Below are 26413 nucleotides of genomic sequence, written 5' to 3'. Positions count from 1 at the left end.
AATATTGAATTTTAACCCTGCGTTGTGGTGTGCGCCTGTAATCCAAGCTGTGGGGAAGTTACAAATTGATGCAGAGGTTCGAGCCCTGATCACGTCTTTCGGATGGTGACGTTAAAGATCGGTCCCAGACGTAAATAATCATACCTGATTGATACACGTCTGACAAAACTCAAATACACACACTTTAACCCTGCAGTAATACCACCAACCTTCCTACTGAAAAAAGGAATTAGAATTACCCATCTCAAGGAAAAAAGAATTATCTGTCAGAAGAAAGAATATCTGAGCTGGTCCCGGGGGGGGGGGGGCACTTACATTGACGAGTGGATACCATGCACGACCAAAAAAACACGTAAAAAGGATGTCTTTTTCACGATAGGGCACGTTACGTACGTAACGTGATAAGGGTGTCAAAAACACAAAAAATAATGAAAAAGGGTATCTATTTCGCTAGGAAAATTATGTGTTTAGGGTCGAATTTGCGGGGATGATAAAACAAAATTAAAATGTTTTATAAAGGATGTCCTTTTTGCCCCAACACTCCGATTTGCGTGAGGTGTAGAAGGTGGGGTCGTACTAAACCAAATAAGATAAAGCCAATGACCGAAGGACCAGTAACAATGAAACATTCCTGTACTTGTTTAGGGGTTCATTTCAGGGAACATTTGCCAAGAGTATTGTTTTGTTTCCAATACTTGTTCAGGGTAGGGTTTCACACGCCAATACTTGTTAAGGGGTGCATTTTCAGAATATGGAAATTACGTGTTTAGGGTGCTTTTCGAGACCCCATGGTCGCGCATGGTATCCACTCGTGAATGAAAGTGGCCCCCCCATGGAGCTGGTAGAGGCAAAGCAAGCCGTAAGAATTGAAGTTCAATGGACGAAACATGATTAAAGAGAACGAAATGAGAGTGAAAGAACACGATATGAGATTTAAAGAGCACGAAATGAGATTGAAAGAGCACGAGATTAAAGGAGCGTGAACTACAAATGGATGTTTAAAATAAAAAGAGAGGTTGCTGAAGCTAAGCTGCTGGAAACACAGGGTTATACCAATCAATTTATTAACAAATAAAGAAGTAAAGTATTCTTCATAAATTTGAATGAACTCTGCGTTTCTATGTTATCAATACTTTTGCCATTGTTATAGTCATTCCTCTCCACATAAAAAAGGAAGGGGATATATCGGAAGTATATGGCCTCACCCCCCCCCCCCCCCCGGGCTCTTGATGTAGACATGTGTCCATCAACTGCACTAGCTATCACTCCTGGAAATCTACAGTACTGCTAGAACTGTCGCTGAGTTGCTTCAACTTCTTCTCTTGTCAAAGGAAACTTCAGGTTTTGCCTCTTCCTTCTTGCTAGAGCTTCCGACACATCTTTGATGATTCGACACATTGATGACTGATATTGCTGCCTCATCACCATGCATCTTTTGAAATGATCCTGTAATATCAAAAAGACCATATATGGTTGATAGGTGAGGTGATTGTTTCGAGGTAATTTTAAAAAAAATTCATTAAAACACAAACATATGATACTTCTGATTAAAAAAAAAATTTAAGCACATATTTCATAATAGCAATGAATATTCTTCTTGTACAAATATCACACAATTTTCTGCAATTTATTTTAACAAGTGGAATGCCTCTGGCAGTCTTGCCATCATTATTTGATTCAATTAAGCAGCAGTGCTGACTTCAAAAACAACTATTGAATATTTTTTTTGCCCAATGCTTTTATGACTTTTTACCTTGAAGTTTTGCACATCTTTTGATTAAAAGTTCAAAAATAATTGGGTTGTACTGTACCCAAATAACGTACCGCTAAGTAACATGGCGCGCAACATCAATGGTTTATCGCCATACATATACACATAGTAGATGTCTACGCGTGTCAATAAATCAAAACGCCTCACTCCTGCTGTGGAAGTTTTGGAATTTTTAAAGTATGCAATTCATAGGTACTTGACTGTTTGCTGAAATGATACTCTTATTTATGTGCTCCTTCTCTGATTTCTAGATATTGTCATCAACATCAACTCATCTGGAGTCCTAAAATTATAGAAACAACCTCAGTCATATAGATTTAACAGTGCCAAGAAACATTCAATAATCGTTTACGAAAAATTAAATTACTCACCCACTGCATATAAACGGAGAGTTTTCAACAAATGCAAATAAACAGGAAGTTGATCATTCCTCTGTGTGTACCTCTTCATTTCGGTTTCCAGCATATTGATGACATACATGACAGTCGATACTGATCTCGAGATGGCCCATTCTCGTACGATTCCGATGGATTTTTAGCATCACGTAGCCCACGTTTTGGAAAAGGTAGCTGTATGCAAAAGAGTTGAATATTATTTTAAATTCTTTTATTTTGTGATCTTTATAATCATTCCAAACTGTACATGTGCATGTAGATTGATCTCCCAACATAATTACTGCAATCTTAATTTTCTTCCTGAGATTAACAAAAACTACATTCAAGTAATTTCATTTCTTCAGTCTAAATATTTCATTTACGTTATCTCATCATATCATTTCAATAATACTTTTAAACAAATTAAAACAATGTAAATCAAATTAATAATCATACCTCTTAGTAATTCAAGGTTGTGAAGATGATGGAGATAATTCATGGAGATCTACGGTACCTCTGATGTCGATGTAATTCTTTGAAACAATGGTCAAATTTTTAAACAAACATTAATTTTTCATATAAAAATAAAATATTCATTGGTAATCGCTTTTTACAGATCTCATAGTGAACATGGTGAATGATGAATAAAAAAAAATTGTAATAATTTGTGTGAAACTGCCAATATGCCTTACAAAATTAGGCCCCTAATGCAATGTTTTTTGTCTGTTTTTTTTTTTTGGGGGGGGCTCTATTTTCAAGTGAAAATATTTTAGACCAAACTAACTAATCAACTCTTTAATATTCCTACAGCCTCAAAAATTGGCCTGTGCCGAAAGCAAAAAGGTAGGTCTAGATCTACAAATGTATACTTTAAAATGCAATTTAGGCTTTAGTTTAGCCAGGCAAATTGAAAAAAAAGCATTTCTTTCTCCTCTTAATATGCACCAAAAAGTACAAAATTATATAGAACTAGATATTATATTTTCATCTTGACATTTACAAATGAAGATATAGATGGCATCATAATATCAATATCGTTGTGTGAAGCTCATAAAACAATTAAGAGCAGCGCGCGGCTGAGAACCTTCAGTTCAATTCGTTCAACAACCATTGCACAGCGTCAAAATATCCCAACACTTAAATGCACAGATGGGACTGTGACAATACATACGCGACGATACAGTGCTTTGTCTGGACTTGTCAATACCAAAACCTCAATCGCAATTATGAAAAACAACACTATCAATTTCATATAACTGCATAAAACGGATCAATATATTCCAGAGAAGTACAGCGGGAATTTATTTTACGAATTCAAAGAAGAATACTTACGAATTTCTGATCAAGAATATCATTTGTCACATCTAAGACCGAAAGGAAAATTCTGTTCGCTTCGCAGATTTTTCACATTCTTCTCAAGTGCGCATGCTCAAAAGGTTAAACCATAATTTAAACCACATCTCAGAGCTGAGTAAAATATATGACGTTTCATGACGCATTTAAACCCCCTTGGGGCTTAAAAATCCTTTGTGAAACGCAAATGAAAAACCCAGCTCTGGGTTTAAACCACCAAAAACTAGGAGCTAGGTATTTTGTGAATTCGGGCCAATCTGTCTGTAGTTGTAGGGTGACACAAAAGAATATATACATTGCAAGGTGAGACTTGACAATCAATATATATATATATATATATATATATATATATATATATATATATATATATATACATATATATATATATACATATATATATATATATATATATATATATACATATATATATATATACACACACACATGTATATATATATGTATATAGTTGCATGGTGAGAGGGGAATATATACTGTTAATGGACTCACATCACCACTGCTACCGAGTAAACCTGTCTTCCATAGTGATAAATCTTGTGTAGGATCACCCAAGTACTGTGTTCAATGGAAGGTAATAGCGTATGAAATGAGAGGTAAGGCAGATGAAAAGATTTAATAACACAGCCACGCAGCGTCACTTTTTATTATTTCTAGCAATCTAATAAATGGAATGATTGGGGTGTAAAATGCAAGCAATTTGTTGCCATGACATTTCCTATGTGTTTAACTTGGCAATTGTTAAAAGTGGTTCAATTATCAAAGTCATATAAGTCATTCAAACATTGCTGCTGAAAATGACGTAATATTAGCCTTAATCTCTTTAAAAAAATCAATCATTGTTCTTATACGAGAGCTAGTCTTCTTAAGCCAACTTACTAATGCACATCTTAGCCAGAGGAAATAATATTAAAAGGGGTACTGCAATATGTACAGAAGAAAAAGTACTGGAAGGGAACAAAACAGATGATGTCAAGTTGTTCGCAGATTTTTTTATTGTGTATAATTAAAAGTTGATATCATTTAGGAGAGGAATATTCTGAGTTAAATGCTCAAGCCCATTGTGGCAAAAATGCATTAAACAAAATACACATAGTTCCATCATTTACCTTCATTTTAAAGACAAAATGATCGACAAGTAGAAATATCACTGAAGGTGATATATACCTCCACCCAATGCCGTTTCCATAGCAACAAATTTTCCAACACACTTATGAAAGTGAATATTGAATGCCTGTACCCGAGATGAATGTTTGCACCAAATTTCAAGAGCAATGGCCAAAAAAGGAGGTAGTTTTTCCAGGGATTTTGGCAATAACATACTGTTACCATGGCAACAATTTCAAACACAGTATTTGAAAACGGGAATTGCATGTTTTCTACCCAAAGACCAATGTTAGTGCCACCTTTCATGAGCACTGGCCAAAAACTGCGAAGTCTTACTATCCACAATGTGTTTTCCTTGGTTTTTGCCATAATACATGGTTACCATGGCAACACAATTTCTAACGAATGTGAAAAATATGTCTTGCACTTCTTAACTTCTGACCCTTCGTGTGAGCCAAATTTCATGAGAATTGGTTGAAAACTAATTAAGTAGTTTGCACCGAAAGATTTTTACACAATTTTGCCATACAATTCCTTGTAAAATGGCAACACAATTTCTAACACATGCAAACAATATGTCTTGCACACATCTTTACCACAAGACCAATGTGTGTGCCAAATTTCAGGAGAATTGGTTAAAAATTAGGAAGTAGTTTGAAACACACATTTTTAACCTAGTTTTTACCATAATGTACCGTTACTATTGCAACACATTTGGACCGATGTGTGCAATGGACCATCCGACCGACTGCCCGACCAAACAACCGTACATTGATTCCTACATACCCATTTCAAACTTTGTTTGGCGGGGGTATAAGTATACTCACATCACTCTTCATTCTCTGTTTGACAAAATGCTGTGCCACATGACTAGGTAACATGTTCTCAAGTAAGACCTTATTGAGAGATTCCATTGTTTCTACTTCCTCCCTCTCGACCCGATATTTCATCTGCCACAGGAACCCTAGACGAGCTGTGTACTCTATCTATATACATGTACATGAGTGGCGGAAAAAGGAGGATAAAATATTAAATGCTAAAAAATGAGCTGCTCTTGCAATTCAATTGATTATCAATCCAAGAAAAACAAGAGTGTTGCTGAGGCCAGCACATAATATGCCCGCATGTAACACGGAAAATGGAGTTATTGGTCAAGACAAGTGGAAGGTGGTGACTTCTCACCTTTGACCTTCTGACCTCAAAACCAATAGAATTGCTGGGATCTATGCTAGTATCATACACACCAAGTTAAACTGAAGTTCTCGCGTTTACAAGGACTGCAGAAGGGTAAGATGGAAATATGTCACTGTGACCTTGACTTTTGGACCTGAAAATCACTAGGCTTCCTGGGGTCCATACTAGTATTATACACATCAAATTATATGAGCCTAAGTTAAGTTAAAGTGAAGTTATCACGTTTACAAGGATTGCAGAAGGGTACAATGAAAGGAGGTCACTGTGACCATGAACTATTGACCTCAAAATCAATAGGCTTCCTGAGATCCATGCTAGCATCATACATACCAAATTATATGAGCCTAGGTTAAGTCAAACTGAAGTTATCGCGTTTATAAGGAAGAGTTAACGGTTGGACAGACACCGGGCGTGATACCATAATACGTCCCGTCTAGGATGGGCATATAACAACTGAAAGAGACATTTAAATTCATTTTAAAAAAGAAAAAAATGAATATATCAAGTGAACACATTGTATGCATCTCATCATCTTGTTCTGAGTATTTTACGGTCCTTTGCATATAACCTTTTAGAATATTATAAGAAGGCAAAAACCAATTATTGTATTGTAGTCAAGTTATAATTTAATAACCAAACCTTCACTTACTCTTCTATGAATGAGAACAAGCATGATGACTAGTACAACCAGCTGGGCTGTCATTGTGATTCTTGTCGGAATATAATTATGAAAGCTATAAAAACAGATAAAGAAAACATAAGATACAATATTTATTCATCTTTCTTTCGGTACATACAGTATACATGTACATTTATTTTATTACTGACATTTTGAAAGGGTGACTCATCAACAATGGTGGTGGTCTTTCATGAGGCCCCGTTCGCGTAATCGTGCTGAAATTTGGCACACACATTCTTTACTACATAAACTACAAGCCAGTATAAAAAAAAATTCTGAAAATAACTATTTTCATTTATTATGAATAAAATATGCAATTTGTAAAAAAACATTATTTGCATATTTAACACCTAATTTGGGTGGGTGCATCGTGGTCTAGTGGTTTTGACTCTCGTCTTTGAAACAAAGGGTCGTAGGTTTGAATCCTAGCCATGGTGTGGTTTCCTTCAGCAAGAAATTTATCTACACTGTGCTGCACTCACCCCAGGTGAGGTGAATAGGTACCCAGTAGGAGTATTCCTTGCATGAACTGAACGCCGATGATGGTAGCTCGAGTTTAAGCCGGGGTAATAATAGCAGCGCTTTGTATCCTCAGGCAAAAAGCGTTTTATATATCAAGCGATAATTATTATTATTATTATTAATTTTTTTCCAGATGTTTTCCTTTGTGTTCCTTTGATTTTTACAATGGAAATTAGTACAGACCAATAACAACTAACTTAAACCCTAAATCTATTAAGCAGACCAATAAGAACAAATAATGATCACCCTTTTCGGCATGACATTGTCTTGTAAAAAGTCATGTGGCGTCGCAATGCTATACTCGTGTGTCGCAAAATTTGGTATAAAAAGCTGTGCGAGACTTTGAAGAAAATAGTCAAAAAGTTTGTGTCGCTATCTTTTTGCGTGCAAAGTGTTAAGGGGAGGGGGGGCGTCGAACGATTTAGGTCGAAAATTTAACTCGTTGGATCAACAGCTGTCGACCATCGACCGATGACCTTGCGGCAAATTCAAGATCGGACAAGCGATTACCTAAAAATAAGCCGATGGCCGACCGCCCGGGATTCCGAGGGTCGTCAACCGATCACTGCCAGGACGTCGAACAGATAAGTTCACCGATTGGACCCAGATTTGGCCTTGAGTAATGGGTAATCAACCGGGCATGATTAAAATCTTGCTTTGAAGAGCAGTATACCCCAGTTTCCCTTATCATCAATATTCTTCTCCCAGTACTACAAACCCTATTGCCCTCAAGCATGAAATTTAAGTATAGAAACACCTGTTTCTTGACCTTGGTCCGAAGATAACACACCCCAGCATCAACGGTCACAGCAGGGGGCCACACACGATGGATTGCAATGTGTGTAGTTCTGGTGAGTGCATGGAGTTCCATGTATACACGCATTGATAGAAACTTTTTTCTTCCTTTCTTTCTTTCTCTCTCTCTCTTCCTTCCTTCCTTCCATTCTTTCTTTCGTTAAGACTGTATCATTGCGCGAGTGAACAGCATGCATCCCATATTTTCTTGCTGGACGGACAGAAACTATATGGGATGCATCGCGGTCCTTGCATGCTAAGCATACCGTAATTTTTATTCGCTTACTTTCCTTATTTCGAGGTCGATTTTCTTCGTTCGAAATTGAAAATGGACTAGTATTGGATGTCTGAATGTAATATGCCTTTGAAAACGTGATTAAAATCGAATACAATAATTTCATTCCGAAGATCATTCTACAGGCAGACAAGTCTTACGTAATAGCACAGCTGTTGTTTATCATTTCGTCCTTGGCTCAACGCTCGTTTAGCTGGACCGTGGTGGTGAAATTGAGACAAGAGGATTACCTGGCCAAGATGGGTTTATCAGGGTTGGAAATGTTGTTGAGATTTTGCAAACGAAAAATGGGGTATACGACCGCAGTTTGCAGTCCGAAGTGCGGTCGAGAATCAAACGGGAGATTTTCGTAACGGGGACTGCTCGGCCACCACTAAGTATTTTTACAGCCCGTTCGACTTCTACGAAAATTGTTCGGTGATGTCTAAATTCCAGCGGCGCCCGAGCAGGCTACATATCAGTCAGTCGCCGCTCTGAGTTGTGACTGAAACCTTAAAGAGACGGGACTGGACAGAATCATTGGTCTAAGGTCTAAGGATATTCATCGTCAGGACACTCAAGCAGAGAAATCAAGAATCAGAGAAGAAGATATACCTAAGCATCATCATTAATCATTAAATTGTATAAATCTGTTTATATCTTCATATGTTTATATGTCCTTGTTGTATAATCCTTGTTAGAATAGTTACTGTGAAAAAGGTTTTCTAAAACCTAATTATTACTATTCTGTTTAAGTTTACAAAAGTCTGTGGGCATGTGGACCACACACTGCAGTCAAAAGATCCCCACCACAAGGTAGGCACAAATCTGACCTGTGACATTGACAAGGGAGCATTGTACGAAGTACATAATTCCAGGGGCGGTTCCAGGATATTTCGAAGGGGGGGGGCACATTTTCCTGAGGAATTTGACAAGCAAAAAAAAAAGGGTTTGACAAACAAGGCATAAGAGATTTTGTGTCTACCCCACTTATGAAAATAACCAGAAATATCGTGATTTGCGAGGGCACACATTAGAATTGTATCAAAAGTTCATCGTGAAATTACTGGGATGGAATAACACTTGTCATAGAAGATGTAAACTTTAATGTTGACCTTAAAATGAACTTTGATCATACCATGTGACCTTCCAACACAATAACATACATCTACCATCCAAGTTTGGTTCAAAAGTGATTTACGGTTGCAGAGTTATGTGTCAAAAGAGAGTCCTACACAAAAACTTTAACATTGACCTGAAAATGACCTTTGACCTTACAATGTGACCTGTGACTGCAGCATGACATGCAGATCTCCTAACTACATCGTAACTCTAAGTTTGGGTGGAAAATGATTTGCGGTTGCAGAGTTAGGCGTCATAAGAGAGTATTACATGTAAACTTTAACGTTGACCTGAAAATGACCTTTGACCTTACCATGTGACCTCCAACTGCAGCATAATATGCAGGTCCCCTAAGTCCATCTACCATCCAAGTTTGGTTGAAAAATAACTTACGTTTGCAGAGTTAGGTGTCATAAAAGAGTCTTGCAGGTAACCAAGTTTGGTTGAAAAGTGACTTATGGTTGCGGAGTTAAGTGTCAAAGGTTTGTGAAGGACGGACGACATTTGGATCCCTAAGTTTGACAAGTGAATACCATGCACTATCATGGGGTCTCGAAAAGCACCCTAAGCACGTATTTTCTTTATTCTGAAAATGCATCTCTTAACAAGAATTGGCATGTGAAATCCGACCCTTAACAAGTATTGGAAACAAAATGATTCTATATTGGCAAGTATTCCCTGAATTTAACCCCTAAACAATTACAGCGATATTTCAATTGATATGTCACAGACATCGGTCATCGGTTTTACCTTTACCTACATCATTGGGATTAGTACAGATTGCCTCCCACACCTTGCGCAAATTGCCTATTCTAAACACATAGTGTTCACTCTAACGCGCCCTATCTTTAAAAAAGACGTCCTTTTTACATGTTATTTTTTTTCGCGCATGGCATCCACTTGTCAGTGTAAGTGGCCCCTCCCTGGGATCCAGGGAGCGAACTTTTTCCATTGTTTTAATATTCCTAATACACTGTGTTCATGGCCATGTATCCCAGTAGCTTATCAAGCAGATCCCTAGTGCTAACTTGTTTTTAGGAACTGCACTTTCCCAAACATTTCCAAGTGAATACCCAGTTGAATCCGACGCCGGTATATAGTGGAAAAATTAAGCCTGAGTCATATCGATTATTTTGAAAACCGGTTTGCGACAGCTTTAATTCGATCGAACAATGAAGCATCAAATTTTGAAGGCGCGGCAGGGAAAATTGTGTCAATTTTTTTTTCGCTCCAGCCGTCACGTCGATGCGCTACGCACGCATTGCATGCACTGACGGTATGCGCTGGCCGGGTGATCGAGCGTTGCATAAGCAGATGACAGAGCAAAGTTTGTATTTTCGATGACCACAAAACACAAAAAATAGCCGGGGACCAATGCAGAATTCTTCCCAAAATATCATCAATGATATTTGCAGATGACAACACATAAGTTTAAAATGAAACAATATCAAAGACATCAATCACGCAGAGTCGATCCGAATGATTTTCGGTCAACTAGCATTCACGGTCCAGACTTGCACACACCAGCCCTTCCCACAGCCCTGTACACTCACCCGAAATGACAGGTGTGCTGGCCAGCGCCAGCAAACAAGTGCAACCAGCGGGAGCACTGTAACTTGCCTGAGATTGTGTAGTTGGATCCAAAATGAGCTCCAAATTTATGGGAATACATAATTTTCTCTGGATGGTCATTTGAATTAGTATTCAATGCTGATATAACGATTGTGAGGAAAGATTGTGGAATATGAGAAATGATGATGCTCGAGAATTTATCCTGATATGATAATCCATATTTTTTAAATTATAGACACAAGACAATAGCATGCGATCGAAATAAATGAATGTCTCGGATCGAGTTCTAAATTCATAAATTATTGGTTGTTAAATAATTACGATTTAATAAGATTTTATGGCCATATTAAAAATATTGACGATGTCAGCAAAGTATGTCATGTTCATATGGAAGTATTAATAGTATTATACTGGCAATATATCTCTGGCCTGGACGTCTCCAGAGCTAGCTAGGTCCAAGAAAAAGAAGCACAATGAGCATGCACGTTTGTTCAAGTTGACGTAGGACATATTTTCCATTCATGAAAATCAGAGCCCAAAGTTGGGCACAAACTAGTTTCAAATTGATGGAAAAAAATATCCAACGCAATTTTCTCTGTTTTGTCATGTAAAATGTTATTATATGGTGATATTACGATCTTGGAAAGAGTTTCTGCATGTTGACAATGTTCGAGAATCAATCCTGATCCCTGACGTGATAATTTTTTTTGACAAGTGCACTCACTCAAGTCGATCGTCATGTGATATCCGTCATTGAAACTTGAAACGAAATACAAACGTTTTAAATCAAGCTCTAAATAATATACAATTAATGCACATTTATGAGTGTGTTATGACGATGCAGCACACTCGAGGGTATTTACAATTATGCGAAAGCAAGAGGCGCTTGCGCCGAGTGCTTTTGCATAATATTGTGAATGCCCGAGAGTTGCTCGCATCGTCACTAACATCACAAATCTTAAAATGTGCATTGTTTTATAAAACGGGTCGGCAAAATGATTGTTTTTAATTGAAATCTTGTTCAAATCCCTCCAACTTGTGTACGATCGCACAGACAAAGAGATCACAAGACTGTCAATTATGACATCACAGGCGTATCTACTATGCGCGCCTAAGTAAGCGGGTCAAAATCCTAGCCAGCCTCTTTTACTGAACGCGTATCAGTTTTTACGTACTATTGGAACTAATGCTGCACAAAAAATGCACAGTGCTGCACGAAAAATGCACGACTGGGAGGTTGCGCACAATTAAAGCATGAACATGTGACTTGAATACGCACTCACCATTGGCTACATCCTTGAACCCGTTTTATAATAATGATTATCATTTGCAAATTATTGTTAAGTATTACGATTAAATATTGTTCTATGGTCATGATATTAATATTGTTCATGATAGCAAGGTTTATTTTACGTTGATCCCATCAATTTTCCTGCTATTTTCTGGTTTGATTAAAGCACAGTACAGCGCATGCACTACACGATCGATGACTTCCATTCATGAATTCATCGTGCATAAATTATCTCGGCACGAGCAGACGAGTAAGACTCGAATTATGATCGAAATAAACATCAAATTAATGGTGAATAGGCATCATAATTACACAATTGGTTTCATTTTGGGGGGAATACAAATCAAGTAAGTAGTTGTCAAGTTGGACATTTCTGTTTATTTTGATGTGCACACCAATTTTGCAAAATCTGCACCGGCGCTCGATGACATCGATCGAACACCATTTCTTAAACTCAACTCAGGCTTAGGAAAAATATTGATTTGGGACCCCGAATCACCATGGACTGAGATCTGTGATGCATCTTTGAATGTGTAAATGGGGCTTAAGAAAAGAGAAAGGAAGAGAAGAGAGGAAAAGAAGAGCATAGAGATGCGAGCAAGCAAGTAGAATAAGAATGGGCATGAAATTAATATGATGCAAATGTCCTAGAAGTAGATTTAACACATATTTTAGTAAAGCAGCTTTTATTTCAATTGTTCTCTTGCAACTTAATGAGGAGATATTTGCTCAAAATATTATTCTGGAATATTAAAGACTGTCTTCACAGGCACCTTTTTAAAGTTACGTCACCCATTTACATACTTGACTTATATTCAGAAATATCGTCTTCTGGAATCACAATTGGAGCAAAATTGCACTTTAATTCATTTAATTTAATTTGTATGTTTCCCTTGGAAAAAGGAAAGAGACACAACTTTACACATTACAGTCATGTGGAGAGTGGCTGGTGCATCAAAGCCTACCCCATACAGGGAGCTCAAATTGTGAAAAAGAGGCATTTCTATCAAAATTTCACACATTGTAATGCATTACTGTGTGGAGTACAGAAAGGTAGATGGAAATCCTTCTCTTTACTCTCCGGGTGGTTTCAAGAAAATAAAAGTGGCTTTAGTATATGTAGTAAAGATGCCATTTTGCCTCAATGGGGCTCCAAAATTTCTCACATGAATAGTCAAAATATGGAAAAGGGATGGGTGACATCGGCAGCCCCCTGTAGTGTCTAGATCCATAGACTAATCCCCAAGAATGCTGACCACCTAGTCTGGTCAAAACACAGTCATAAATGGTGTCTGTGAATCAGCTGTTATACATAAATCATGAAATGTAATGTCACATAGTCTATATGTATGTGGAGTGAGTCTCATGGCAGGCAGTCTGGAGTACCTCAATCTATACGCACTGCTTGCTCTCTGTAGAAAAAAATTATACCAACTCAAACATCCAATAACTGGGAAGATTTGATGAAAATAAACAGTCAGACCGCAGGTCCCTATGCTAATGAGCAAAAAGGCCAGATTCATCCAAATCATCTCGTGGCTGAATTCTCCTCCTTGCAAAATCTCGTGATTCGTGAGATTTTCTTTCTCTAAGAATTTACCAAGTTAAATGAAATGTTATTGCACCATCAGATAGAGTAAATATTACTCTTTCATATTGGTCATTTATTTTGTATACAATATTTTGTTAAATAAGTAAATTTCTGGCCTGAAAATGTGCCTCAAAACTGAATTTTCTTCCTCTGTTTCCTTTGCAAATTGTGCCAAACTTTTTATTTTGAGCCTCAATGATATCTATATCATCATAAAGCTGAACTTCTGTACTTTCTCACAATGCCACTCTTGATATGCGGCACCTTTTAATCGGGTCAAGATCACACTTTTCCCACCAAGGTACAAGACGAGATTTCTGAAATTTTGTACTTGCATGAAATCCAAAGTTCTGATTGGCTGGATAAGATTCACAGAACGACAGGCGCGGGGTATTTGAGGAGATTACAACATGGGAAGTGTGACCTTCCCACGAACCCAGGCACTGGATCCGTTGGAATTTGCCAGTGTGTGGTCTTTTTGACCAATCAGAGTGCAGTATTCTTGTTTTCAAACTGCTTTATGTACTTGGCAAATGAAAAGTGTGATCTTGACCCGATTCTTATTTTGAGACCTATATCATTTTAAATCATACATATTCAGCTTTATCATGATCTAAAAATCATTTGGGCTCAAACAAAGATGAAGTGTGAAAATAACAGCTTCTGTCAGGTGAAAATAATTATTTTGTGGCATATTTTAGATCAAAATTTTAACCTACATTACAAAATATTTGAATTAATTCAAACACATGACCTGAAAGAAGGATTCTTCTCCTTTACAATGATACCAAATTCATGGAATTCGATGCACAATTAGAGCAGCAATGACCAAATGAAAAGAGGTGTTTTGGTCCGCATCAAGCTCATTAAATATGCAAAACATCTCACGTCATGAATATTACTTGGATGAAAGAAGCCACTTTCTTGGGACCTGCCGTCTGACTGTAAATGAGAAGATGGTACAACCACTTAACACTTGAGTGCTTACCCTTCTCTGTGGTACATTGTCATATCAGCACAGTCAAACACGGAATAATGAGTGTAGTGTAAGACTACTGAGTTTGACACCAGTCCCAGTATCATGATGAAGGCTTTAACACTAACACCAACTTGAAGGAACAGTAGACAGGTCTGCAATGCTAGCATACTACACAAAGGGTATATCTACACAAAAGAATAAAAGAAGGTGTCATCAGACATTCTCCTGACTATACACATCATGTGACTACTTGGAGTAGAATTCAATTTGGATTGAGCATTCTTCATTGGAACATTTTAAGTCTTCTCGAGATGTAGAAAAATAATTTTCACAAAAATCTGGCCAGAACATGGACTTTCATTGGAAACAATTACCAAGTTAAAGCTAATATGTAAAAAAAAGCAAAAACAAAAACAATAAAAACAAGATGGTTCACAAGCAACGCGTCTTGCCTGATTTTGAGATCAATCAAATAAGCACTAGGATCTTTTGACCCCTAGATGACCTTTGATCTTATTATCCTGAAGAACACTCGTGGTATTACCCAAAGATCATTTGTAATGAATCTAAACATAATTGATGCAGAAGTGAGAACAAGTTGAACAAAAACTTGAAAAAAAATGATGGGCATGACCTCGATCATTTGACCTTTTGACCCCTAGATGACCTTAAAACCGTCATCCTCATGAACACATGTGGCATTACCCAAGGATAATTTATACCAAGTGTAAACACAATTGATGCAGAAATAAAGAAATGACAGCAATTAGAAAAACTTGAACTATTGACCCTTTAATGACCTTTGACCCCATCATCCTCAGCAACACACACATGGTATTACCCACTGATTATGTGATCAAAATTAATGCAAAAATAAAGGAATGAGAACAAGCTGCACAAAAAACTTCGAAACGGATGGACATGACCACATCATTATTACCTCTTGACCCCTGATGACCTTTGCCCCCATCATCCTCATGGACACACATGTGGCATTACCCAAGGATCATAGGTACCAAGTGTGAACATAACCAATGTAGAAATTAAAAAAATGAAAGTTGAACAAAAACTTGACCATTTGACCTCGAGATGACCTTTGTGAATTTGTGATTTGTCCCATCATCCTCAACAACACACATGTGGTATTACCCAAGGATCATAGGTACCACATGTGAACATAACCAATATAGAAACAAAAACTAGCACATCAATGATGTGGATCTCATCTGGCATCTCGTAACAAAATTCAACACAATTTTAATTTCAGCCCAGTTGACACTGTAGTGAATTATATCGGTGACATAAATTGAGGACATAGAATTGAAATTGATGAAGAAATGATATAGAAGCATTTTTTGTGATCTATGAATAAATTTCATATGAATTAAGTATTAATAATTATCTAGTCAGTTTCTTAACTCTGTGTAGAACCTTGGTGAACCTAATGTAGCTCTCAGATGGAACAAAAATAACCAAAATCAATCAACAAATAAATAAGTAATTTTTGTGAGTTTTTAAAATATATGAATAAATTAGCATATTTAATGAGTTTCAAAATTCTATGTTGAAATTTTGTATCACCACCTCGAGTTATCATATAAAGCAAACAAAATTGAAATTGATCAACAAATGAAGAAGACAAAACATTTTTTTTGTGATTTATGAATAAATTTTGCATAAATTAGAATAAATAATTTTCCAGACAAAATTTCAAAATTTGTGTACAAGTTTGGTGAACCTCATGCAGCTCTACCAGATGGAAGAAAAAAAAATCAAAATCTGTCAACAAATAAAGAAGAGGCATTTTATGTGATTTCTGAATAAATTTCGCATAAATAAGCATAAGTAATTTTCTACTGAAAATTTCAAAATTCTGTGTAGAAGTTTGGTGAACCTCATAAAGTTCTACCAGATGGAAGAAAAAAAAAAGGTCGACAAATAAAAAAGAAGCATTTTATGTGAATTTTCAAAAATATGCATAAATTAATTTCGCATAAATTAGCATAAAAATTATTCTGGTCAAAATTTTAAAATTCTGTGTAAAAGTTTGGTGTACCTCATAAAGCTCTACCAGATGGAAGCAAAAAATTAAAAATCGGTCAACAAATAAAGAAGCATTTTTTGCGAATTTTGAAAAGTTCGCATAAATTGGCATATTTAATGAATTTCAAAATTCTGTGTAGAAGTTTTGAATCCCCCATCTAGTGCTATCATATAAAGCAAACAGAATTGAAATCGGACTTAAAATGGCGAAGTAGTAGCATTTTGAAATTGTGGACGGACAACGGACGATGGACGACGAACGACAGACGCCACGCCACGGCATAAGCTCATCTTGCCCTTCTGGCGGGATAAGCTAAAAATGAAAGTTGAACAAAAACTTGACATTTGACCCCAAGATGACCTTTGTCTCATCATCCTCAACAACACACATGTGGTATTACCCAAGGATCCTTTGAATCAAGTGTGATAAAAATTGATGCAGAAAATAGAAATGATGGCAAGCTGAACAAAAACTTAAAAAAAAAACTATGAACATAACCTCATATCATTTGACACCTAGATGTCCTTTGGCCCAGTAATTCTTATGGGCATAGATGTGTAATTACCCAAGGGTCATATGTATCAAAGTATGAACATAATTCATGCAGAAAAGAATAAATGAAAGCAAGTTGAACAAAAGCTTTGAATTTTTTTAGCAGACCAACAGGAAAAGTTAATTGCCAGTTCTCTACTGAAAATCATTCAGGGGAGACAAAAAATGTGTTGATCCAAAACTAGGTCTTACCAAGTTAGAGGATAATTTTGGAAGATTCCAAAACGAGTAAGGGGGGGGGGGCTACACATCATCTTATTTTTAGAAAGTGTGGACACTGCCACATTGTATTATTTCGTTAAAAAAAATTGAAAGCGACTCATCCATTCAGCATGTGTTTGCCAGTGCACTGAATTAAAGGGACAGCCACTATTACTGCATGCATACTACACTGCACAATAATTATCTGGCACCAAAGGGGGCTCACTGGACTAAGGAATAAAATTAATAATCAAACATAACTAATGTGATTTTGCAGTTATGTTGAGAATTTAAAAGGTGAGTTTTACATTCTTTAAGCATCATAGTATAAACCTAACAACATTAATCAAATCAAATAAATGCCTGATTACTACTTATTGTCACTTGGGAAAAAAGAAATTGCAATAATTGCATATCATTAAGCCAAGATCTGGGAAAGGACTTACCTTTGTTGAGTATCACCTGCAGGTATCAATTGAAAATTCACCTACAACCATGCATAAAAGCTATTATGATATCAAATATTTTTTGTTATTATTTGTGTCTGAAAATTGAAATAATGTCTCAAATTATTTGAACTTACTACAGGTAGGCTGCATATAAATTTATCATTTGAAGTGGAGCTATTGATAAATGGTGAGGTTGATGGGTTTGCTGAGATCTGGTAGATACTATGAGGTTTGTTAGATGCTGTCTGATTGGCGGAGCATTCTGGGACAGTCCTACACTCTACCTGAAAACAAAAAATGATAAGGAGTAGGATACCGACGAATAATTTCAAATTAATCACATTATAATAACACTTTGCAGAAAAATATGATAATACTGCTACTGAAAATAAGTGGAGCGCCTCTGGCACTCTCGCCTACATTACGCGATACAATATAGCAGCAGTGCCGACTTTGAAAACGACTATAATATAATCATTAACAAAAAACACCATTTATAGGATGATAAAATACTATGTTCATTGACCCTAAATGACATTTGACCTTGACCGTGTGGCCGAAGAATAGTGCAAGACAACCAGTGATACTTGATTAAACATTTCATGAAATAGATCTATAAACTTGTGATGGCAAATACCCCCAACCTGGGCAAAGTTCATCAACTTGGGTCATGTGACCTGACACTCATAAAGAATGTTCAGTGATACTTGATTACTCTTATGTTCAAGTTTCATGAACCAGATCCATAGTTTAAAAGTTATGATGACACTTAAAAAACTTGACCTTTGGATAAGATTTTGATGTTGATTCCGCCAACATGGTCTAAGTTCATTGACCCTTAATGACCTTTGACATTGGTCATGTGACCTAAAACTCTGGCAGGATAATAAGTAATCAGTAAGATAAATCAGTAATACCTGATATCCATTATTTCAAGTTTCATTAACTAGGCCCATATATTTTTTTAAGTTATGACATTTCAAAAACTTAACCTTTCGGTCAAGATTTGATGCTGATGACCCAGCCGCTGGAAAAGCGGCGCCAATCAGTCCTGCTCTGCTATGTAGGCAAGAAAAAAATGAAAGTAATTATACCCGAGTACAATAAGATATCCATTAATTTGAAGTTGTTTGCATAATACCGATAGAAATACTAAGAATTGCATATCAAATGAAAGCATATCATTTCATCTCTCAGAGAAATATGACATAAATTAGGATTATTGAAGTATTGAGTGCTACATTTTGATGATCACAGTAAGGTCTGAAAATGTGCATATAATGATTCATGAATGACCAATTACAATTTTCCTCTATCATGTGATATATATAATTCATTGTATTCTATGAAAGCTAAGTTAGGGATTTTAGGTTTGAGTATAGTGTATTTTCTCTGTTTGCATTCAATTTGTTATATGAAGATTACAAATAATTCCCTGGGACACTGCAAATCTTATCTACATGAATCAGATAGTATATACTTGATATCACACTCATTTTATTGATTATATTCCAGGGTAGGCACAAGCTATAATTGTACATCTCCTGTAAGCCAATTTCTTTCATATATAATACTTCACTTGTTTTCATGATTATCTCTAAACATCTTTCTACAAAAAGATAATGGGAACACATGAAATTTTGTGATGTATCTTCTCTGTGATATATCACATAACTACGTGTAGCGGTTTCATATCAAGGACAGATGCGAGATGCATACCACATTGATGATTGAGATAAGGAGTAGTGTAACCATGGCGATACCGGCCATCAACCTTCGTAACCACCATCGAGCTTGGAGAAGTCTCTCTAGCCACATCAAAGAAAGCTTAGGATGACACTGTGTCAAAGCAAAATTTTTTTTCCAATTATCACTATTAGTATAGTTATATATAAAACTGAACGTAACAGCAAAGAGGTAATCATTGTTCATAATTGATGGCTATACAACTCTTGGGACTAATAATTTACTACAGTCTGATTATTTCTTGAAAATAAAGAAGAAGCATTTTATGTGAATTTAAAAAATATGCAGTTTCGCATAAATTAGTATAACAAGAGTGTCGCTAAGGCGAGCACATAATACGCCCGTCTGTAATGCGGAAAATGAATAGATTGGTCAAGCAAGAAAAGTGGAAAATGGTGACTTCACCTTTGACCTTCTGACCTCAAAATCAATAGAATTGCTAGGATCTATGCTAGTATCATATAATCATACACACCAAACTACATGAGCGTAGGTTAAGTTCAACTAAAGTTAACGCATTAACCAGTACTTCAGAAGGATAAGATGAAAACATTTCACTGTGATCTTGACCTTTGACTTTTTGACCTCTAAATCGATAGGCTTGATGGGATCCATGCCCGGGGGGGGGCCACTTACATTGGCGAGTGGATACCATGCGCGACCAAAAAAACACGTAAAAAGGATGTCTTTTTCACGATAGGGCACGTTACGTACGTAACGTGATAAGGGTGTCAAAAACACGAAAATAATGAAAAAAGGGTATCTATTTCGCTAGGAAAATTACGTGTTTAGGGTCGAATTTGCGGGGATGATAAAACAAAATTAAAATGTTTAAAAAAGGATGTCCTCTTTGCCCCAAAACTTCGTGTTTAGAGTCCGATTTGCGCGAGGTGTAGAAGGTGGGGTCGTATACTAAACCAAATAAGGTTAAGCCGACGACCGAAGGACCCGTAACAGTTAAACATTCCTGTACTTGTTTAGGGGTTCATTTCAGGGAATATTTGCCAAGAGTATCGTTTTGTTTCCAATACTTGTTAAGGGTAGGGTTTCACACGCCAATACTTGTTAAGGGGTGCATTTTCAGATTATGGAAATTACGTGTTTAGGGTGCTTTTCGAGACCCCATGGTCGCGCATGGTATCCACTCGTGAATGGAAGTGGCCCCCCCGGGGATCCATGCTAGTATTATACACACCAAATTATATGAGCCCAGGTCAAATTCAACCGAAGTTATCACGTTTACAAGGACTGAAGAAGGGTACAATGAAAATAGGTCACTGTGACCTTGACCTTTTGACCTCCTGGGATCCATGCTAGTATCATACACACCAAATTATAGGACCCTAGGTTAAGTTCAACTTAAGTTATCGTGTTTACAAGGACTGCAGAAGAGTATGATGAAAATAGGTCACTGTGACCTCAACCTTTGACCTTTTGACCTCAAAACAAATGGGCTTCCTGAGATCCATGCTAGTATCATACACACCAAATTATATGAGCCTAGGTCAAGTTCAGCCTAAGTTATCACCTTTACAAGGACTGCAGAAGGGTACAATGAAAATAGGTCACTGTGACCTTGACCTTTGAACTTTTGACCTCCTGGGATCCATGCTAGTATCATACACACCAAATTGTATGAGCCTAGGTTAAGTTCAACTTAAGTTATCGCGTTTACTAGGACTGCAGAAGGGTACAATGAAAAAAAAAGTCACTTTGACCTTGACCTTTTGACCTCAAAATCAAAAGGCTTCCTTGGATCCATGCTAGTATTATATATACCAAATTATATGAGCTTAGGTGAGTTCAACGCGTTTACAAGAAAAATGAACAAGGAAATGGACGGACAGACGGACGGACACCGAGCATGATACCATAAAACGTCCCTTCAATACGGGAGTATAACAAATTTTCTACTCATAATTTCAAAATTCTGTGTAAAAGTTTGGAAAGCCTCATAAAGTTCTACCAGATGGAAGCAAGCAAATCAAAATGGGTAAGCAAATCAAAATGGGTAAATAAATAAAGAAGCATTTTTTTTGTGAATTTTGAAAAATGCGCATAAATTAGCATATTTAATGAGTTTCAAAATTCTGTGTAGATGTTTTGAATCTCCCACCTAGTGCTATCATATGAAGTAAACAGAATTGAAATCGGACTTGAAATGACGAAGAAGAAGCACTTTAAAATTGTGGAAAATGACAGACGCCTGGCCCTTCGGGCCGGATGAGCTAAAAAAAGATACACATTACCTCATATCATTTGACCTTTTAACCCCTAGATGACATTGGTCCTCATTATCCTAATGGACACACATGTGGTATTACAAAGGGATTATATGTTCCAAGTGTGAACATAATTGATGCAGAAATAAAGAAATGAGATCAAGTTGAATAAAACTTGACCTTTTGACCCCTAGATGACCTTGACCCCACCTTTCTCAACAACATACAAGTGGTATTAACCAAGGATCATTTCAATCAAGTGTGATCAAAATTGATGCAAAAATAAAGAAATGAGAGCAAGTTGAAGAAAACATTAAAAAAAAAGGATGGACATGACCTCTACCATTTGACCCCTAGATGACTTTTGCCCCAATATTTTCATGGGGTCACATGTGGTATTGCCCAAGGATCACATGTAACAAGTATGAACATAATTAATGCAAAATTAAAGAAATGAGAGCAAGTGGAACAACAAGTGGAATGCCTCTGGCCGTTTCACCTGCATCACGCGGTTCAATATAGCAGCAGTGCTCACTTTGAATACTACTCTAACTCGCACAAGATGTTCAGTGATACATGGTTACTCTTATTTCCCTTTTTTATGAACTAGACCAATAAACTTACAGAGATGATTATTCAACAAAAAACCCCAACATGGCCAAAGTTCATTGACCTTACATGACCTTTATCATGTGACCTGAAACTCGAACAGGATGTTCAGTGATACTTGATTACTCTTATGTACAAGTTTCATGAATCAGATCCATAAACTTTCAAAGTTACGATGGTAATTCAACAGATACACCCAATTCGGCCAAAGTTCATTGACCTTTGACCTTGGTCATGTGACCTGAAACGCGCACAGGATGTTAAGTGATACTTGATTACTCTAATGTCCAAGTTTAATGAACTAGACCAATAAACTTTCAAAGTTATGATGGTAATTCAACAGATACCCCAGATTCGGCCAAAGTTCATTGACCCGAAATGACATTTGACCTTAATCATGAGACCTGAAACTTGCACAAAATTTTCAGTGATGCTTGATTACTATTATATCCAAGTTTCATGAATCAGATCCATAAACTTTCAAAGTTATGATGGGAATTCAACAGATATCCCCAATTCGGCCAAAGTTCATTGACCCTAAATGACCTTTGACCTTGGTCATGTGACTTGAAACTGATGCAGGATGTTCAGTGATACTTGATTAACCTTATGTCCAAGTTTCATGAACTAGGTCCATATATTTTCTAAGTTATGATGACATTTCAAAAACTTAACCTCAGGTTAAGATTTCGATGTTGATTCCTCCAACATGGTCTAAGTTCATTGACCCTAAATGACCTTTGACCTTGGTCATGTGACATGAAACTCTAATAGGATGTTCAGTAATACTTGATTAACCTTATGGCCAAGTTTTATTAACTAGGTCCATATACTTTCTAAGTTATGACATCATTTCAAAAACTTAACCTCAGGTTAAGATTTGATGTTGACGCCGCCGCCGCCGGAAAAGCGGCGCCTATAGTCTCACTTTGCTTCGCAGGTGAGACAAAAACTAACATTTTTTAAGAGACCAACGAACTAACAGACCAACAGGAAAAGAGATTACTGCATGTAGGTCTCTGCCAAACTTCTTTCAGGTGAGACAAAAAATGATGGAGAAAAGCACTTACATGTACATGACAGAACAATGCAGTGTTGCATATAATCAAGTTATATTCATGAAAAGACTCCGAGAAATTAGTAAATGTCGTCCAGCACACAATATACATGAGCATTGATATGAAAGCCATAAAAATAAACAAATTTCCACACGAAATTCAACAGTTCAACAGAGGAGAATTTAGGTAGTATAAAGTCATCATCATCATCTGCCATCACCATTATTATCGTCATCATCATCCTCACCATCAATGTAATCATCATGATGATCAAAACCGCCAACACAACCACCTCCACCACAACCACCATCATCATCATCATTCCCATCATTTGCCAACCTCCTCTGCACAAATAAAATCTGTGTGAAATTATATCAAAATTTGGATTTACAGTAGAAAATTAGAACTTTATCTCTAAATGTTTTGCTATCTGAAGCATAGATTATATATTAATATTATGTTTCAAAATGATCTTACCTTCATATACTGCGCCATTGCAATAAGTATAAGAAATAGAAGTATTAGACATGATGTACTGAATACAGCAAACAATAGAGGGTGCTTTGGTTGTGTAAGTAGTTGTGAGATGACCAGACAAATAAAAACTATGAAGACACAGAGCATGTAGTACTTGAATGAGGCATCATGGAGGAGCATGAACTAAGGAAACAAATATGAAAAGCAAGACAAAAAAATCTTCACAAATTATGAAAATACTTACGGTAGCTGATTTTCTTAGATTGTCTTATTTACAAGATAACTGGATGTGTCTATTTAATCTGCTTACTATTTCTAATGTCTCGCTCCTGAATAAGCAATTCACAAATTTGATGCGCAGTAGCACCACCACCGGGGAACCAAGCCATGCATATCGACCTCAGTTACCCCCATGAGAGCAAAGGTCACACTATATACTTCCTGCCAATGAGCCCTCAAAGTCGTGACATCACGCAAGGCAAAGGGACAGAGGGTGGGATCCAAATAAACACATCCAGTAATCGTGTAAATAAGAAAATCAGATGACTATTAGGGCTGTTATCAATGAACAAATTCTTTGTCAATATATCGCTAAAAATATCTTAAAAGATATCAGTAACTATCGACAAAAGAACATAATCAATACGCACTTTTTATGCATTATAGTGATGTCACATACTCGAGTTAGTCAAAATTAATGTATCTGCCATTGTACCAAGAATGCTTTAAAATCTGGGTTCATCGGATGTAAATAATTACATAACATCTTTTCACAAACATATTTAGCATAAATACATCCTCACCTTTCATGTTTCATTATTTTGAGGTTGGATGAAGTATTATCAATTATTTTGGGGGCATCGTTCTGAGCAGTCAATGTCTTTCACCTATCTGCTATTTTGATATCGTGCTGTACATCTTCGAATGCAGAGGGCAGCAACACACAGCCTTGTGCTGCCTTCTATGTTATACTAGTAGTTGGTACTTCACTAAAATTGAGCTTCGCTTGTGATGTTTTCAATTCAATTTAATGGAGTTGCGTGCAGTAATGATGTTTGGATTGTCATGATCATAGCAAAGTGGGGGTGAGATCATGTTTTGTGGCTAGTAACTGTAAGTATTCATATTTTGTGGAGATTTTGGAGTCATTTCTGTTGCTGTACTGTGCAGTTTGATTGACTGTCGCCTAGCCGAACATCTCAATGCTCGTGATCACCGGCAGTTTGAATGAGGTGAAAGCATTCAACAAACTATAGCAGCACTAGAAGCTGTAAGAGACACAGCTCAATCATCTGACCTTGGCTTCGTCATCCACCCCCAAAAGTCAATCCTGAAGCCTGCACAAGAAATGTATTTCTGGGTTTTGTACTGATATCTCTAAGCATGAATGTAAGGCTGACAGAGAGTCTTGCTCACGAAATTGCCAACATGTGTTCTCAATTACTATTTTTTGGCCCTGTTAAAATATTTTTGTATCAACAGTGATTGGGAAGCTTATTGCAGCTATTGACCGTCGCCTAGCCGAACATCTCACGGAGCTTCCCGGAGTTCAATTTAGTCAGTTACATTATCGAGAGCTTGAGAGAAACAGAGAACTCTTAAGCTAAATAAAGGTCACTATGATCGCATTATGACTGTGTCAAGTGCTGTTAAGGATGACTTGAGGTGGTGGATCTTGAACATTCAGTCCTCAAATTCAAGTGTCTCTAAGGAAGCCCCGACTATGCACATCACAAGTGATGCCTCTGGCTTAGGATGGGGTGCATCTGATGGTTCAGTCATTTGGGCAGACGATGGAATGCTCAAGAAGAGATTAGAGCGCAAAATAATGAGAAACTATCTAGAGTTTAAGGCAGCCTTTTTGGCTATCGATCTTACATGTGTCCCTACAGTCAGATATCACGGCAGTTGCCTATATAAACAATTATGGAGGAATAAAATCCTCATCATGTAATGAACTTGCTAAGGTTTTTATGAGCTGGTGCACTGAGAGGGATATTTTGGTCTCAGCTAGTCATTTGCCAGGTGTGAAGAATACTATTGCAGACAGCAAATCACATACTTTTACTGACCAACTAGAATGGACATTGTGTGATATCTATGGTCAGCTAGAGATTGACCTGTTTGCAACATGCCTTAAAGCTCAAGTTGAGACATTAACTGGACAGCAAAATAAAGTACCCACCCCTGTCAAAGGCCGCACACAAAAATTCACGGCATTAATATAAACAATTTTTGTATACAGGTGTGCTACAATACCCCTTGCTAATCACATGCACATAAGCAATTGAATATCTTCATAACAAAGAAATACTTGACATGCATAGCATCTTTGTCTCTGAATCAAAAGTCCCACACAAAAGCACTTTCCACCAAGCAAAAATGGCCACTGAATGGACATTTTTTAGCAACCAAT

At 36.9% G+C, this 26413-nt stretch overlaps 1 protein-coding gene and 1 long non-coding RNA gene across 2 annotated transcripts; both read right to left on the bottom strand.

The window, feature by feature from the left end:
• Positions 1–818: 818 nt before the first annotated feature.
• On the bottom strand, positions 819–3833 carry LOC121409470. The gene is made up of 3 exons (XR_005969162.1): positions 2602–3833; positions 2143–2340; positions 819–1446 (listed from the first exon to the last, which is right to left on the bottom strand). It is a non-coding gene; the product is annotated as an uncharacterized LOC121409470 (long non-coding RNA).
• Positions 3834–5870: 2037 nt separating this feature from the next.
• On the bottom strand, positions 5871–24481 carry LOC121408134 (adenylate cyclase type 2-like). The gene is made up of 6 exons (XM_041599459.1): positions 23998–24481; positions 19605–19724; positions 18020–18169; positions 14649–14824; positions 6464–6548; positions 5871–6267 (listed from the first exon to the last, which is right to left on the bottom strand). Exons 1-6 carry the CDS (start codon positions 24175–24177, stop codon positions 6202–6204), a joined length of 777 nt encoding a protein of 258 aa, XP_041455393.1. The 5' UTR covers positions 24178–24481; the 3' UTR covers positions 5871–6201.
• Positions 24482–26413: the final 1932 nt, after the last annotated feature.

Source organism: Lytechinus variegatus, chromosome 2 (genome assembly GCF_018143015.1).
Source record: "Lytechinus variegatus isolate NC3 chromosome 2, Lvar_3.0, whole genome shotgun sequence".
Taxonomy (NCBI): domain Eukaryota; kingdom Metazoa; phylum Echinodermata; class Echinoidea; order Temnopleuroida; family Toxopneustidae; genus Lytechinus; species Lytechinus variegatus.
The sequence above is the reverse complement of the archived record's forward strand: the minus strand, read 5'-3'. Positions and strand labels throughout refer to the sequence as shown.